Genomic DNA, 18758 nt, shown 5'->3' with positions numbered 1-18758 from the left:
GACAAAACTAAAGAAGCATGTCTTTCAATGTGTGTTTTTTCTTATCTTTCAGAGCTTTCATGCGACAAAATGTATATTGTAAATTCAAATAAACAGTACTGTTTTAATAGGGGACAGATCTTCCATACTGGCATAGGTTACGTTAGCTGGTTTGACAAGATCCAATGAGTCCAAGGAATACACAATGTCTGCTTTGGCATGGTTTGTATGACTAGATGCCCTTCCAAATGCTGTAACCATGTACTGTGACACCAGTACTAGTGAGGTCACCATGCAGCTTGAAAAACTAATATCCCTTTGACTAAATGGGGCTACAGTGAAGAAGGGAGGCAAGTTTATGTTAGGAGATGAGAGGTGAAAGTGTGACAGAAGCTCACATTCTATAATGTGGGAGTAACTGAGGTGGAGCTGGAAAGAGAGATAAACTATTTGGTGATAAGGTCTAAGGATAGACCTTTAAAGTACAAAGTGAATAGAAATGATTGGGGACAGAAGAGGCAGTGCAGATGGGTAAACTTGCAAGATTGTATGGGGAGAGTAAGAGATGGTTGGAGGTAGGGGTTATGAATGAGGGAGAAAATATAAAGAATGATGATTGAAGAGTTGTTGATAAATGTGTTTGAGGGATGAAAGTAGTGAATGGTGGACAAAAGTGGAATGGGTGATTGATGATTCGTGAGTTGAGGAAAGGTAAGGGAGAGTAGGTGATGAGTGTCAACAGAGAAAATGGATAAAGAGCAGCAGGATGAGAGAAAGGGAGATGATGTGTGGGTTGATAAATTGCATGAGTGTGAGGGGAAAATGAGAGGTATATACTGAATTATATAGAGATAATTCAGTAACAGAGAAAGGTGATCAGTGTAAAATGTGGAGAGAGAGAGAGAGAGAGTGTGTGTGTGGGTGTGTCTGAAGAATGAAGGATTGGTCAACAAAGATGTTAACTGGATTGAAAAAAAAAAAATGTAAAGAAATACAAACACACATATACACCAACATAATTGTTTTAACATCTGCTTTTCCATGTTTGTATAGGTCAGCAGGAATTTGAGACAGATTTTTTGTGGTTGGATGCCCTTCCTGTTGCCAACCCCCACTTTTCCCAGGTGAGATGATATTTTACCATGGAAGAGAGGAAACAGACAACATCACTTCTATGATGGTAATACTTATTTACAACAATCCATGATACTTCTAAACAAGGTTACACACAAACACCACATACATTTGTCAAATTCACTCAGAGGTTTGGTTGGCTAAGGGCTATAGTGGAAGACACTGGCCCAAGATACCATGCAGTGTGACTGAACCCAGACTACATGGTTGGGAAGTAAGCTAAACTTACCTTGCATGACTCTGTAAATGGGAAGTAGCTGTATTAAAAGGCACTGGTCATTCCCATAACGTCTTGATCCTTCCCTGGAAGTGCCAAAAGCAAAGATTATATGAAATTGTTCAACTGAAGAAATGAATTCAATAAATTAATGCTTATCATAACTTTTAATCAGAAGAAAGACACAGAAGAAAAAAACAGATAGAGGAGAAAGGGAAGTAGAGAGAAATTTTATGGATAATGCCAACAAAATGGCAATTTAACCTTTTCATTCCCATAAGAGTAGTGTGCTTCCATGAAATTCTGTTTTCTGCTGAGGATATGGCGGCTAAAATAGTTGTCATGCTTCCAACAGCTTCCAAGACCACTGCCATGAGTAAAACACAAGTTAACAAGTGGTTTTCATGCTTTAGGAATGGGCACTTGTTGCTTGAACACCAACCTCATTCAGGGTGAATGTTGTGCCTTGCCTGCTCATGGAAAATCAAAAGCAGTCACAACAGAATGCTTGTCCTGAACTGAAAGAACAGTTGGAAGTTGATCTGGATCTTTTTTCAAAGGTCATCATTGGTGATGGAAGCTGGTGCTACAGCTACGACCTAGAATCAAGTTAACAGAAGCATTCAATGTTACCACACCCCCAAAAAGTGCGTCAAGTAAAGTACGATGCTGATTTGTTTCACTGATATGAAAAGAATTGTCCACACACAATTTGTTCCTCCTGGTTAAACTGTTAACCAGACATTTTACACGGTAGTTACGGGAGACGAAAATGCCCTGACCTGTAGCAAAGTGGAGAGTGGTGGTTGCATCATGATAATGCTCCTGCACACCCTGTCTTGAGGTGTGAGACAGTTTTTGACCAAAAATGGGCCGACCCTGCTTACCCACCCTCCCTATTCACCCAATCTTACTCCCTGCAACATTTTTTTTGTTCCCCCGAATGAAAAAAGTCCTTAAAAGAAAACATGTTGCAAATGTGGAAGAGATGAACAAAAAAAATGATGAAGATATTAAAAGGCATTAATTTGAAAGAGTTCCAGCACTGCTTCGAACAGTGGAAAACACATCTGGACTGATGCATGGCTTCAAATGGAGAATACTTTGAAGGTGATAAAAGTATAAACATGTAAAACTAAGTGAATAAAATAATATTGCAAAATTCCAGTTTCTTTCGGGTACCTCCTTGTATATATTGTTGATATATGATAACTTTTAACAACCTACTGAAAATGTTTGAAGGCAAAGTCCTGAAATGACTGAGCAGAAAATATCTGGACAATGTATTTTTTGCCATCATTTTAATACCTGCCTTTAGCTAAAGGCATCACTGTACAGTAAACAAGTTTGCTTCCTGACCACATGGTTCTGGATTTAGCCCTACTATGTAGCACCTTGGGCAAGTGTCTTTTGCAATAGCTCCAGGCCAACTAGATCTTTGTGAATGGATCTGGTAGATAGAAACTAAATGAATGTGTGCGTGCATGCATGTGTTACTGTTGCCTTGCCTTGACATCACATGATAGTTGTAAACAAACGTGTCCATCATACAAGTGGTATCCTTTAATATCAACCTTGTGTGAAAACATGTCTGACTATGGGGGGGAAAAATGACTTTACTTGGAAGATGGTGAAGGTTGGTGACAGAAAAGGTATCTTGCTGTAGAAAATTTGCATCAACAAGCATGGAAAAATGGATTTTAAAATGATAAAGATGAATGTTGATGATCTTTCCATTTTTGGCTGGGTCAGACAGAATATGTTGAGATACATTTTCTAGGAAAGATGTCCTTCCTGTCACCAATACCCACAAGGTAAGATCTCTCCATGGCTGGACAGGTTTTCACAACAGCTTGTAAATAAACTGCACCATCATATGAGCGTGACAAGTTTATAACAATTGTGTGATGTCAAAGCAAGCAGATACACACACAATGAGCTTCTTTCACTTTCTGTCTATCAAATCCACTCATAAGGCTCTGATCTACCTACAACTACAGAAGACAAGGTGCTATGCAGTGGAAGTGAGCTGCAAACTACCTACTTGAGAAGCAAACTTCTAAACCACACAGCTATGGATGGTCAGATTGTGAAAATTGGCAGTATTGCAGAAAAAAGTTTATTTTAAATATAAGTAGATATTTATACTAGAAATAATGGTTTGTTGTTAATTAGATGAAATAACATCAACTAAAAACAAACACACTAAGACATGTATAAGAAAGATGACAGCTCCCTTTTCTTCTATATACAAATTAGATTTTTAGGGTTATCATACTGATCAAAATCCAATGGGAAAATACTTAATAGGTTTCACATCATGTTCTAAAATCATTTTTGAAACAACAACATGTGCAGAAGATACATTGTATGATCATTCTTCAGGTAATATTTTGTTCAAGCTACTTGAAAAATTGGACAGATATTAGACATTGATGTGTGCATGGAATAAATCAATATATTGCTCTGATTATCATCCCCAAAGTCTTTTCTGTTGTTTATTAATCAATTAAATCATGGAATATATTGTCACTCAAAGAATGATTAGCAGCCATTTATCAAAGAAAACTTTTGAGAAAAAAAAATAGCAAAGATTCAGCAATATGTGTTACAGAAAATAGAGAAATTATAGAGAAAAATTTAAAGTTTTCTTAGATTTAGAGAGTTTCAAACTTCCTTAAAATGAATGCTAATAAGGATGATTGAGTCATGTAGTTTCATGTGGTACAGGACTAACAGGCAGATGTGAAGTTTTACGATACTATGAGGTTTTGAGCATTCACTTAAGCTGACAAAGTATGCTGAATTATAAGACCAAGTTGTTACCTCCAGCCACAATCAGATGCGATACAATAAAGGTTTTTAGCTTCAAATGAAAGCAATGTAACACAGGAACCTTTGTAAGATGAAACATGATGGGAAAATCTATTAAAAGAAAAAAAAAAAATCCAGTTAATTAAAAATATTAAGGGTTTTAAATGATAGCAGCATGGATGACACATGTTAACCATTCAAAAACACACAAGGGCTGTTCACTTCACTTAAATGTTTATTACTTGTTATATGTTCACTGGTAAGGATGATAGAGTAATCTTTATCAGTGATCAGGTTGCAGTTTCAAACAACAAAACTTTTGACTCCATACAACAAATAAATGTTTAAGTGAATTTAAGTATTCTGATTTTGAGTGACTAAGATGTGTCTTCCATGCTACAATTGTTTTACTTTCAACAGACATTCTCAGATCAAATCACTTACCTAGCAAGTGCACCTCTGAAATTAAGGTTCAATATTTTAAGAATTTCAAAATTTATCATTTTTATGTCCACTTTTCTATGTTAGCATGGTTTGGACAGAACTTTTTGGGAGTGGTACTTATGGTTGGATAACCTATCTCACACCAACCTTTTAGTGGTTCCTTACGACATGCAGAAATATGGTATACCTATTCCAAACACCAGGAAACATTTGAGAAAAGGAGAGTTTGTCCTGTCTGTACGTGCTTTATTTAAATCCATTAACAGACATTATCAATTGATGTACAAACAACTGTATACTGAAATACAAAGCCATTTCTGGCTTATATCATTACTTTAAATAATAAAATATATTGTTTTTTTAAATTTGTAAAAGGTACCTCACTCATGTATAGCAAATTAAATCTTTAGCATACCCATAGTTATATGAACAAGATTATTAAGAAGCTAACAGTGAGAGACAAGTAATTTAACTCTCAAATCAATCGTTTTGTAAATCAAATCATTGAAACTACTATTTTTAGGCAGTAGGTGCCACACCCACCCCAAGCCCATTTATATTTCAAAACATTTCATTAGGCTTACCAACATGATCTCATTTCAAGTGTTAGGAGATCCAGCACAGATGTTACTAATCCATTTTCAGAATTCTAAACTTATTAAATCCAATATCAATATTTATGATTATTTTCAAGACCAAAATATGCTTCTTGACATGTTGAGTCTGTAAACTGGTCTCATTTTAGTTTAGTTAAAGCTAATCCACTTATGTATGTTACACAATCTCATTCAGTTTTTCTCTATAGTTACATATGTTGTTCCCCAGCCTACACCCTAATATGAAATCCAAATTTACCAGTTTACCAGTTTTTTCTTTTTTTAAATCTCAAACATCTCCAAGGGAGTTGTGAATAGTAATATGAATACATCTAAATTGTAATAACACCACCAAAGTATTTCAAACAATAGCTTTAAAATTGTTTTGGAGTTGTTCAACTCTACATACAATTACAAGTGCTACCAATGGGAATATCATCTTACAACCATTTTCATTCCTGTATCTTTTCAGTTTCAAACACTTGACATACCTTAAACAGTGGTAACTGAAAACTTGTTGCACTACTCATTTTACATTAATTTTTCATGCTGACATGGGTTATATAGGACTTTCTTAAGACAATTTTTTTTTTTGCCAAATGACCTTACTGATGCCAACATTTTTAGTTGCTTCTCACAACAATGGTGGGATACAGTGTACCTAATCTAAAAAAAAATTAAAATAAATAAATTGGAATACATGTGTTACATACTCCAAGCAAAGGATATAAAAGATACTGGACTCAGCATATGTATTGAGTTCAAATTTATCTGCAGATTCTTTGTTGTTTCTCATTGCCAGACACAATGTTATCTCACTACATCTGTCAGAAACAGGAAAAAAAAAACAAACATCTGAGAATATCTGTGATAGACTGAGAGTCCTATCCCAGGGGAGATTTATAAGTAGCAGCTGTTTTATGAACTACTCACAACTCCTTGCGACATGTACATAATCTTCAACAGATGAAATCAAACCACACCACCACTGCATTACAGATGTAGGCATGACTGTGTGTTTAAGTTTGCTTCACAACCATGTGGTTAAGTTCCACTGTGGCACCTTGGGCAAATGTTTTTTTTATTATATAGCCCAGGGGCAATCGAAGCCAGCCTTGTGATTGCATTTGGTTGATGGAAACAAAGAAATGTGCATGGACACACACAATGTATATGTATGTATATATGTATTATATACATGTTTGTGTGTATGTATGTATGCAATTTTCTAAAAATCATTGAGCTACCTGAACTGACATTGTTGTAGTCCCACCCACTCCATCAACAAAACATCTGCTGAATTTGCATTTTCAGATCTGTGTAAAATAAAAAATCTCTTACTTGAAATACAAGTAAAGGTTAGCAACAGAAAGGGCATCCAGCCATAAAACAATTCCTCAGAACTATATTCGTCTAACCCATACTAGTATGGTAAAATGGACAAAGAAACAAATGAAAATAAATAGTGATGTGAGGCTATAAAAACAAACAAAAGGAAAATCAATATATAATACTGAGTGGTTGGCGTTAGGAAGGGCATCCAGCTGTAGAAACTCTGCCAAATCAGACTGGAGCCTGGTGTTGCCATCCGGTTTCACCAGTCCTCAGTCAAATCGTCCAACCCATGCTAGCATGGAAAGCGGACGTTAAACGATGATGATGATGATGATGAATACTGTTTTTATCTTAAATTAGCAGCAGTAGAGAAAGCATTTGTCTATAAAATCTGAATTTTCAGACACATTTAATTCATAAATATAAATAGAAGCAAAATGAAAAGTGTTTCTTTACCTGTTCATAGATAAACCATGATCGTTACTGTTATACAAAAGATTCCATGTTTGGCAATGTGGAAGACGTGCCTGGGGACATAGAATGGCAGAGGTATAGAGTAAAGAAAAATAACAAATTCTAATGTAAGCAGAAAGCAGTAAACGATATGGTTTAAGATAAGGAGACCCTCTCACACATACATGATGAGTTTCTTCCATTTTCTGCCTACCAGACCCACTCACAAGCTTGGAGCTATAGAAGCAGACATATGCCCTATGTGGTTGGGAAGTAAACTTCTTAATCACAAAGCCACACCTGCATAAATACATTTTTTCATTATACTTACTTTTTGAAGAAGATCTTGTACTGAACTGGAAACAAATGCGTAAGCACTAGGCTGTGTCCTCAGATCAGTAGGCTTTGGAATTGTTATGTAGACACCGGGTAAAGAAATTGTCATGCACCATAGTACTGTTTTATTGATCAAATAATGTCCTTTTAAAATATGATCCAGTTCAGGAACTGCAGTAGTTACCTGCAAGGAGTTGATGAGAATTTTCATAAAACATTGGAAGTGGAAAATTTTGAAAATAATGAAGAATTTAATCAAATAACTTGGTTGTTATTGAAGTGGTAACTGTAATATAAATTAACTGTCTTTGTCAGTCATATCTGAGAATCCAACCAGAAAGTGTAGTGATAGTTGCTTCTGATTGGACCCTATGGAGGAGGTCCTTGACGACTTTACTCCCATGATCCTCTTATGAATGGTCAGTGGAGAAAATAGATGGAGTGATGATTTGTTAAATGATGTTTGGATCATATTTGGTAATGGTGGTTCAAGTAAGATGTACTTGGAAGAACTTTTGGTAATTGGGTAGTATGCTAATGAGGAGAAGAATGATAGCTAAGCTAAAGGGAAAGATGAATGTTACATGTGTGAGAACTGCTATGATGTATGGGAGTGAGACATAGGTAATGAAAGTAGAATAATAGAGTAGGTTGGAAAGAACAGAAATGAGAATGGTTTAATGTATAACCAGAGTTGTGTTGAGAGATAAGACTAAAAAAATAAATTTTAGAGGCTATAAAAAGCAAGAATCACCTATTACATATAAGTGTGTTTAACTAGAGGATCATTGTAAATCTTAGATACCAAAGTGAAAACAGAGTGGACATCAGTTACAGATAGACACTAGACTAAATATTTATTGGATACATTAACACATTGGATCATCATCATCACTGTTTAACATCTGTTTTCTCTGCTGACATGGGTTGGATAGTTTGGCAGGAGCTGACCAGCCAGAGAGCTATCCAGGCTCCAATTGTCTGTTTTGACAGTTTCTATAGCTGGATGCCTCATCATCATTGTTTAATATCTGTTTTCTTTGGTGGCATGAGTTGGATGGTTTAACAGAAATTGGCCAGTCAGAGAGCTGTCTGTTTCGGTATGGCTTCTATGGCTGGATGCCTTTCCTAATATCAACCACTTTACAAAGTGCTTTTCACATGGCATTTTATGTATCACTAATTATTGTAGATTTTCACATTCATTCAATAATCAGAAGAACTTAGATAAAAACTCACTTCTTCTGTATGAGACTTAGATCCAGTTAAAATGCAGAGAACCCATTCATGAACACTACTAAAGAGATGTGGACAGTGTTTTTCCATCCAGCGTTCAAAGTCTTCATAACTTATAGATTCTTGAATACCAAACTGAAATAAATAAATAAATAAATAAATAAATACATAAAATATATGGTTTTCACAACATTGTGACTGATAAATATTTTGAAATATTTATCAGACCATACTTTTAAGGATCATTTAAGTATGTGTTGCAATGGCATCTAATTCTATTGAGCAGATCAACAATTTATCAGATAAGATGAAGATTGTGACTTAAATATTTTGGTATAGATAAACACCAATTTCAATGTCAATATGTTTGTTGAGAATACATTAATGATTCAATGAATGCAGAATATCTATTTTACATAACTATGATAAATGGTTCAACTAACGAACATCTTGTAGCCAAAATTACATTATTCACAACAGCCACTATGATTGAAATCTTATGGCAGTGTTAGCTTCAGAGTTCAGCTTCTGCAACAGCAGTTACCAACCATTTCTATGCCCCATCATCATCATCATCATCATCATCATCATTGTTTAACATCCGCTTTCCATGCTAGCATGGGTTGGACGATTTGACTGAGGACTGGTGAAACCAGACGGCTACACCAGGCTCCAATCTGATTTGGCAGAGATTCTACAGCTGGATGCCCTTCCTAACGCCAACCACTCCGAGAGTGTAGTGGGTGCTTTTACGTGCCACCGGCACGAAGGCCAGTCAAGAGGTACTGGCAACGGCCACGCTCAAAATGGTGTATTTTATGTGCCACCCGCACAAGAGCCAGTCCAGGGGCACTGGCAACGATCTCGCTCGAAAGTCCTTACGCATGCCACGGGCACAAGTGCCAGAAAGGCAACACTGGGCACAGGTGCCATCACGATTTCGCTTATCCCTAAGAAATATTTGATTAATCATTGCATCCCCCCAAAAATATCACACTTGAAGATAAAAAATGTCAACTTTCTAGTAATTTATTGTTCAAAAATTAAACCACACACACAATGTAGAATTGTAAAGTTTTCGGTGTGCTTTAATACAACAAAGTTGTTTTTTGAAGTTATTAGTTTTATTCCAAAAAGCAATTTTAAACTAGACTTGCCTTCTTTTTTGTACCCACTGAGTATTCACACCCGAGTCACACCTGGTTGGGAACCCCTGCTCTATATCTTTTACCCCGTCACTGAACATCATACTCATATAAAGGTTGCAAACAAATTCCCATACTAATTGTAAAAGTAACCAAGGAAGCAATAATAATGCATTTGAACACAACAGGTATGGTTAAGAAGCTTGCTTTACAACTGTGTGGTTTCAGGTGAGTGCATTCTACCATAGATTCAGGTTGAACCAAGATTTCTGAGTAAATCTAGGTCTATGATGAATTTGTTAAGTGGACAGTATTAACCCTTTAGCATTTAAACCAGCCATATCTGACTCAAATATTCTACCTATTTTATGTTCAAACTGGCCAGATCCAGCCTATCACACCTACCCTAAAATGTCATTGAAAAAATAAGCAATCACATCATCAAAATCTTGAAGCTACAAGATAATGCATGATTAATTCAAAGCAATGTAAATAAATAAGCAGAGTAATCTGAATACTAAAGGGTTAAACCTTTATGAAATCACCATGATTAGAAATATAATTTACAACAGAGTGTACTATGTTAAAGGCACCCAAGGCTATGTATTGGTGTTAAACTGGGTGACAGATTAAATCTACCCAACTATATTCGTGGCAACTATTCAAAAATGTATTATTTAAATAGTTTTATTTGGCATTGTAATTTCTAATGTATGAAGACAATATAATAAGAAAAATATAATAAAACAGCAGAAATCTTACAAGTGAAAAATTTTAATGGTTATAATACTCACCATACTGTTCACCATGGCTTCAAGACAACCTTCACTATTTGCAAATTGCGAATATGGAATTGAAGACAGAGATAAAGCCAGGGCATAACAAACAACAACAAGATCTCTGCTATCTGCAAAATCAGATATTGTACATAGATCAAACTTGACTGTTTCTCTTATTCACTTCATACAATACAAATCCTAACTTTATTATTATTTGCAAGAAATCATAATCAGCAATTTCAGTTAATTTATATTAGCACCACTCTGGATTAGGCATTAAGAAAAGTAAGACTGTATTCCTTTCCACTTCCACGATTATGGAAACATATTTACAGCACTACTATATCCCACCTAGTTAACAATTTACCTATGCTTTCTAATGAACTTCCTGTTTGATCAATCTACTAATTCAACAAATGCAAGTATTATACCTAAAGTTTTAATTCATCTTTCTAATAGAAATTATCATCCTCATCATTTAACATCTAGGTTCCATAGGATTCAATGTGTCCAAGGACTGCATCATGCTCCAATGTGTTTTGGCATGATTTCTATTCTGTGACTGGATGCCCTTCCTAACCCTAACCACTTTACAGAGAGTACTGGATGATTTTCTCATGCCACCAGCATTAGTGGAGTTGCCATGCAATCTGCAAGACTATGAAACTGAAAGAGGTAGGATAGTTTTATGCTAAGAAGACAGGAGAGGGTTATGGTATGAGAGAAGAGGATGGGACAAAGCAGGTTCTTGTTGTAGAGGAGCTACACAGTTACTCACATTTAGGGGAGTGAAATGTTACTACAATTTCATTTGATGTATCTTCATTGATTATAGACACTGTACTACTACTACTACTACTACTACTACTACTACTACTACTTTCCTATTCTATTCATATCCTGTATGATCAAATTCCAGCAAGTTTCTGAATCTTTCCATTATTAACTGCTTGCATTATTAAATGCCACCAAGGTTGACTTTACCTTTTGGGGGTCGATAAAATAAGTACCAGTTGAGCTGGGATTGAAGTAAACAATTTAGCCTCTTCTGTGATAATGCTGGCCTTGTGCCAAAATTTGAAACCATTATTAACTGCTTGCTATTTTAACATTGAGTATATTCTCCATCAAGCTAGGTTCCATTCTTCTAATTTCTTTTGCAATTCCTGGACATGCCCTCTTGTACCTCAAAAATACACCCTAATACCTCATCATTCCAGATACTTCCACCCATCCTCCACAGCAACATGCCTGTTCCTGTCCTACCATACTCTAATCTCTCAGTTCATGGAATTAAACCACATCCCTCTCTTGCACCCTATCCATAAGTCAAGGTGGAGGTGGGGTTTTTTTTTTTTTGCAAGTTACTTGGCAACCCCATAAGTGCTGGTGGCATGAGAAAAGCATCCAATATACTCTGTAAAGTTATTGGCATTAGAAAAGATAACCAGCCATAGAAACCATGTCAAAGCAGACATTAGAGCTTGGCAAAGTCCTACAGAATCATCCAACCTGTAGCAGCATGGAAGGCAGACATCAAATGCTGAAGATAATGATGAACTGGCACACAGTAGCCTGTATAAGCATGAAATTCTGAACATTTATTTCTGTACAATTTAATGGTTTAAATAAGTGATAAACTTTATTCAAGTATTTTGGTGACTAGCTTAGATCATGCAGTATTTTTTTTATTTGTTGAACACTGAATTACATTGACTCCAGTACATTACTGATACACTTTATCAACCATGGAAGGATAAAAAGGAAAATTTGATCATAGCAAGATTTGAATTTAAAATGCAAAGAAACACTGCAAGGAGTTGTTTTCTGATGCTACTAATCCACTAACCATTTCGATATCAACTCATTTGAGCCCATTTCTAACTGTTTTAAAGTGATCTGAATTTTAAAATTTCCATCAAAATTCCATGTTAATTTATATTTCTAACACTAGTTTAATACTGACAAATTTATTTTAAAATTAATTGAAACAAAGACAGTATATTTCAATAGAAATATGAGAACAAAAGAGTTGCTAACAACAACAACAACAATAATGTCTTACCATCCTTTGTTAATACATCTTTACCTAAAGCAAATAACCTGAAGTAGTATTTCTTCTGATCATTTACTTCATGTAAATTCAGTATTTCTTTTCCAGCTTTAACAAATTGTTCCTTTGTAATGAGGTCTTTCTCAACATGGCCATCCTGCATTTGAGTGTACAAAATTTTGCCAAACAGTTTCAACGGTCCATGGAATGTATTCTGTAAAATATATTTCAAAATTTGAATGTTCTGAGATGAATTATTAGCAATTGTTGTTGCTTACATTCTTCAAGGAAATACATTGGTAAGAGATACACGTACATGCATACATATAATACATACGCAACATACATTTATATCAACATTTTATAATGGGCTGCTGCAGTTTCCACAGTCCCAAAGGATATAATAGAAGATACCATAACACACTGCACAAGATTGAACTTGAAATCCATGGTGGTTGTGATGTGAACTGCTTAACCAACCAGCTGTAAACCCACCCTGAAGAAATACATATAAATAATACAACACCAATCATGTAGAGAAGAATATCTTAATTATTTACCTCAAAAGCTTTCCGGGATAAAACTCCTGGATAAACATTACCCTCATCAGCTGTGAGTTCTAATTTCTTGAAAATAAAATAAAAAAATAAAATAAATAAATAAGAAATAGAAAAAACTGCATAAAGATATCATTTAGGGTAGGCAAGAATTGGGATGAATAAATGTAGGAATGCTGCAGTCTGGCTTAGGCCAACAATGGCCATTCCGTTATGTTCAGACTTCATCATGCTCCAATGTTTCAGAAAAATATGTGTAAATATCTATGTGTGTGTCCCCTCTCACCATCACTTGACAACTGGTGTTGGTGTGTTTACATCCACATAACTTTGTGGTTTGGCAAAAGAGACTCACAGTAAATCCTGGGGTTAATATGTTTGATTAAAACAAACTCCCTTCAAGTTGGTACCCCAGCATGGCCACAGTCAGACTGGCTGAGAAGATGGACTTCACAGGAGTAGTTTGTAAGAATACATGTGAAATGTATTCTTTCAAATTCTTAGAAGGATCACTAGAAATAGTAGTTGATAGTTTTCACTTATGTGATTTAATTTTCCTAAGACATATGGCATAATTTCAGAGATCTAGCTGTTATGTCCAAACAGATTGAATTATAACAGATTGTAGTAGCAGTAGTAAAGTATGCTATTCTTCTATTCCCAGTGAAACTACGATTAAAGGGGTTCCATCCATACCATTCTATTTTTTTCCAGATGGTATATTACAAGAATGCATTATTTAATACATTTTTTAAAATTTATATTTTTAAGAAAGTGTGTTGTACTTTCAGAGAGAACTGAAGGGTATTTTAAATAATGTAGTTCGAGAGACAGTGATGGAAATAAATAGATGGACACAACTGAAATGTCTGATCAGAACTGGCTTGAAAATAAACACAAAATGTTACGTCTATGCACTTGTTTTGCAAGATCTTTGATGTGAAAGCATGTGGAATAAGTAGAATAAGAGGAGGCACGTGAAATAGAGCGTCACAGGATGTATGACGAAAGAGCTTTGATAAAGAAACTAAAGTAATGATAAAGCTGAAGTGAAGACCAAATATATAGTGTGTTTAACTGGCAAAATATGACCATCCCCAAATATAACAATAATGAAAATGTTACAAATAGTAAACGTGAAACATGGTACATGGTAAGATGAGTAAAAACTAATTAGAAAAAATAGTGTCAACACTTTTGACTAATATAAACTACGCGTAAAGCTTATTGTATTACATTTCCTTTTTTATATAATTGTAAACATCGAGGAACATCGTTTCGCTTGCAAGTAGTGCGAGGAAGGCACATTCGGACGATTTCTCTCCCTTATATGCATGAATCACTTCCCCTTACTCCTTATTTCCTTACATCAGAACAGGTTCATAAAACGAAGTTAATCGAAATAAAGTGACTTTTGATTTGTCTTCTTGCGCCGATAGAGAAAGCGACATAATGTGGAATTGTTATAATACATTTTTTACAACTAACAATAACTACAATCGCTGCGGACATCCTCCCCTAAAGACAAACAGTGCTAAAAAACATTAATTTAGGATTTTCAGCTAAAAGAAACCTGGGAGGCACCGGTCCCATTTGATAAAATTGATTCTTATATCTGACTAGTTTAATAATTATGTTATGTTTTACATTACCCTGAATGATAAAAATGCGCAAATTTGGTAAACTAGTTGGAGTGCCTGACAAAATTCCTTGCAGTATTTATTTGTTTTGGTTCTTTAGGCTCTAAGTTCAAATCCTGTATCTTTGCATTTCATTCTTCAAGATCGATAAAATAAAGCAACAGCTCAGTGGTAAAATTGGATTATACAAATAACACACACACACATATAATATATATATATATATATATATATATATATATATATATATATATAATTTATTAATGAGGGTAGAAATTGATATTAATCAATTAAAACCAGTGGTCTAGCATATTAAAAAAATCCGAAGGTTAAAATTATATTACATACAAAAATAAGAGGAATGACCAGCAAAAGTGGACTCCTATATGCTAGAAATAGATGCCGAATCATCTAACCACGAAAAAAATATGTTCTGGAAATCATCCGTGGGAAATCTGTTTTAACAAGACATCCATGTTAAGTTGGACATGAAAATTACCTTTTGGTATTAACACTGCTTCTGTCAATAATAATATGTGTGTCTCCTATCACCACTTGACAACAGGTGTTGGTGTGTTTGTGGCCTCTGCAACAATGTGTCAGCAAAGAGACCGGTAGAATAAGTACCAGGCTTAAAAAAAGTACTGGGGTGGATTCGTTTGACTAAAATCCTCTAAGGAGAATGAGCCAGTATGGCTGCAATCTGATGACTGAAACAAGGAAAAGATAAATAGATCTTTATCAACTATTCCCAATGCATTTGTTTTCTTGTACCTCATTATATGTAAAAGCCTCTGGCATGCACACACACATACACACCTTGTGAATCAAATTAATGTGATTAAATGCCAGGAATTACATTCCTGAAGGATAGTCTATAGGGAATTTCAGAGAAATATAATACTAGAGGTGGGATAGGTTGATTGGACAAAGGTTTAAGTAGAAAGTTTGATGGTCAAAGTTTTTTTTTTTTTGAAAATGGTTTCAGGATGAGAAACTAGTAGATTGAATAGTAGTAGTAATAGTACCACTTGAGGCAAGCCTTGATCATTGAAATATGGTACATAGGTAGCTAGCTGAACAACTAAGTACAATCCAAAGATCAAGCTATAATGCACTTTTGTTTAACTGAGAACCAGTAGTTTATCATATGGGCATTGTTATGTGGTTAAGAAGCTCACATCATAGTCATATGGTTTTGCGTTCAGTTCCAGACAGAGCAGGTAAATGTCTTCTGCTATAGCTCCAAGCCAATCAAAGCCTTGTGTGTGGTTGTGGTAGATGGAAACTGAAAGATACTCATGGTGTATATGCATGTGTGTGCGTGTTTGTATCTCCCTGTTTTCATAGCATAGATAGTTATAACGAAACATCACTGTCACAAATCTAATGTCCCTTATTTCCAAGTCCAGCCTTGGGAGAATTATTACATCTTGTTTGGAAAGTGAAGAAGCGAGGGCTGGCAATAGGAAATCTACTTCAATTCCATTTGACCTTTGCAATCTATGAAAAGTGGGCATTAAAGAGATGATGACACACTCTAGCAGTCCAGATATGTTGCGCACTACTGTCCAGTCCATTCTCAATACACTGTAAACTGCAACTAATACTCATCTTTTTCACATGTCTTTTGTGATGGTGCTGCACATCTATCTTAGTACTTTATTTGGTTGAAATGAGGTGAGTGATTACTTTCATGTTTTTTTTTTAAATACTTCTCAGGATTAAGTGGTGGTGGTGGTAGAAAGGTATTTTTAAGATGTAGCAGTTTTCTGGATGCTTAACCTTTAGCATCCAGAAATATTCTGGTTTTATGTTCAAACCAACCAGATTCAGCACCTCACACCTACCCTACAATGACATTCTAAAAATAAACAATTACAAATTGGAAACTTTGAAGCTGTGAGATAATGTATAATTAATTTAAAACAATGTGAATAAATAAGCATTACATTTGACATGAGTAATCAGAATTCTAAAGGGTAATGGTGATTGAAATGACTGAATGGGAGTGACAGCATACTTCACACTATTTAAACTAACAGCCTTTAAAACTACTGAACCTGCAGCATTATCAGAACCAACTTTCATTTAAAAGGGAGTGGGAAACCATATTCATATTTGAATAAGATATCTTCAGGAATAAATTTTATTTTAATTTTGTGCAACCAATCAAACATTGAAAATACAGAATGATTCTATATAAGATACTGTTGTGTTTTGAGACGTAGATGTTTAGATACATGGAAGTTAATTACTCTTTTACTTGTTTCAGTCATTTGACTGCGGCCATGCTGGAGCACCGCCTTTAGTCGAGCAAATCGACCCCCAGGACTTATTCTTTGTAAGCCTAGTACTTATTCTATCGGTCTCTTTTGCCAAACCGCTAAGTTACGGGGACGTAAACACACCACCATCGGTTGTCAAGCGATGGGGGGGGGGGCAAAAACAGACACACATATATATACATATACATATATACGACGGGCTTCTTTCAGTTTCCGTCTACCAAATCCACTCACAAGGCTTTGGTCGGCCCGAGGCTATATTAGAAGACACTTGCCCAAGGTGCCACGCAGTGGGACTGAACCCAGAACTATGTGGTTGGTAAGCAAGCTACTTACCACACAGCCACTCCTGCGCCTAATTGTACATGAAGATATAGGAACTGCTCTTTAGATCAAAAATCAACTTTGAAGAAACTTATGATGAAAGACATTCCACCCTCGACAAACATCGTTTTTGGGGGTGTCCTCCCCTATCTAAGGCATTATTTGAGGAAGATTTGGTAGTTATTTCTAGCAGTGTTAAAACAAACTGCTCACCACCTGTCTAGGTGGTCTTTCAATTTTTAGTGTTTCTCTTCATGTGTAGATGGGCTCAAGATTTTAAAAATGCAGTTTTGTGTACTTTACAGTTTACATAGATTGGAGGGTGGGGACAGTGTAGACAGGACTTTGCATAATCTATGATGCAGTTAATACATAATTTTGTACACCTCTGTTGGTTTCTGTTCGCCAAATATAGTATATGTTTGTGTTTATACACTGTTTTGCATTGATATAATAAATCTTCTGTAAGTACTGGGAATTTTATAAGTGAACCTTTGTACGTGCGTGTGTTTGTGTGTGTGTGTGTGCGTGTTTGTGTATGCATGTGTTTGTGTGTATGCGCATGTTTGTGTATGTGCGTGTGTTTGTGTATGTGCGTGAATGTTGTTGTTGACTGATGTTTGTTTATGTTCTCTGGTGTTATATTAAAATGAGACATGGTAACATTGGCAAGTGCTACTTTAAATGTTTATTTGTAAAGATGTTCCTCAGCAAATTGATGAAGGGTTAGATTAGTTTTGCAGATGTGTTTGGAAGAGTGTGAGAGGATGCTGTCATCTGTGTACATTGTAAGAAGGAGGAGTTAAGTGGAGCCATTGAAAACACTACTCTACCTGGCTGTTGAACTGTTTTATAAGAAATAACATTTAAATCTCTTTCAAAACACACTAGCAGGAGTGGCTGTGTGGTAAGTAGCTTACTTACCAACCACATGGTTCTGGGTTCAGTCCTACTGCGTGGCACCTTGGGCAAGTGTCTTCTACTATAGCCTCGGGCTGACCAAAGCCTTGTGAGTGGATTTGGTAGACGGAAACTGTCATCATCATCATCATCGTTTAACGTCCGCTTTCCATGCTAGCATGGGTTGGACGATTTGACTGAGGACTGGTGAAACCGGATGGCAACACCAGGCTCCAATCTAATATGCTTGTGTGTCTGTGTTTGTCCCCCCAACATCGATTGACAACCGATGGTGGTGTGTTTACATCCCTGAAACTTAGCGGTTCGGCAAAAGAGACCGATAGAATAAGTACTAGGCATCCAAAGAATAAGTCCTGGGGTCGATTTGCTCGACTAAAGGCGGTGCTCCAGCATGGCCACAGTCAAATGACTGAAACAAGTAAAGAGTAAGAGAGCATCTTTAATAGGAAAAAAAATTATGATTAACTGTGTAGTTTTATGCATAAGTGGAAATTAATAATTTTGGAA

At 35.7% G+C, this 18758-nt stretch overlaps 1 protein-coding gene across 4 annotated transcripts in view; it reads right to left on the bottom strand.

Annotated features, from left to right (window-relative positions):
- The window catches only part of LOC106870288 (uncharacterized), a 45552-nt gene that overhangs the window by 9710 nt on the left and 17084 nt on the right, over positions 1 to 18758 (bottom strand). For 2 of the 4 annotated variants that reach the window (XM_014916309.3, XM_089365180.1), the window contains 8 exons: positions 13082 to 13147; positions 12534 to 12735; positions 10484 to 10596; positions 8548 to 8679; positions 7304 to 7492; positions 6976 to 7046; positions 4157 to 4255; positions 1343 to 1416 (listed from right to left, as the gene is read on the bottom strand). In XM_014916309.3, coding sequence (XP_014771795.1) covers positions 1343 to 1416; positions 4157 to 4255; positions 6976 to 7046; positions 7304 to 7492; positions 8548 to 8679; positions 10484 to 10596; positions 12534 to 12735; positions 13082 to 13147 — 946 coding nt within the window. Of the gene's footprint in view, positions 1 to 1342; positions 1417 to 4156; positions 4256 to 6975; positions 7047 to 7303; positions 7493 to 8547; positions 8680 to 10483; positions 10597 to 12533; positions 12736 to 13081; positions 13148 to 14314; positions 14402 to 15217; positions 15462 to 18758 lie in introns of those variants that run through there. The other 2 variants (XM_014916310.3, XM_052973576.2) reach the window with 2 other exon arrangements.

This window comes from Octopus bimaculoides, chromosome Z (genome assembly GCF_046866305.1).
Source record: "Octopus bimaculoides isolate indiv1 chromosome Z, ASM4686630v1, whole genome shotgun sequence".
Lineage (NCBI taxonomy): Eukaryota > Metazoa > Mollusca > Cephalopoda > Octopoda > Octopodidae > Octopus > Octopus bimaculoides.
Note: the sequence above shows the minus strand (reverse complement) of the source record. Positions and strands in the feature narration are given on the sequence as shown.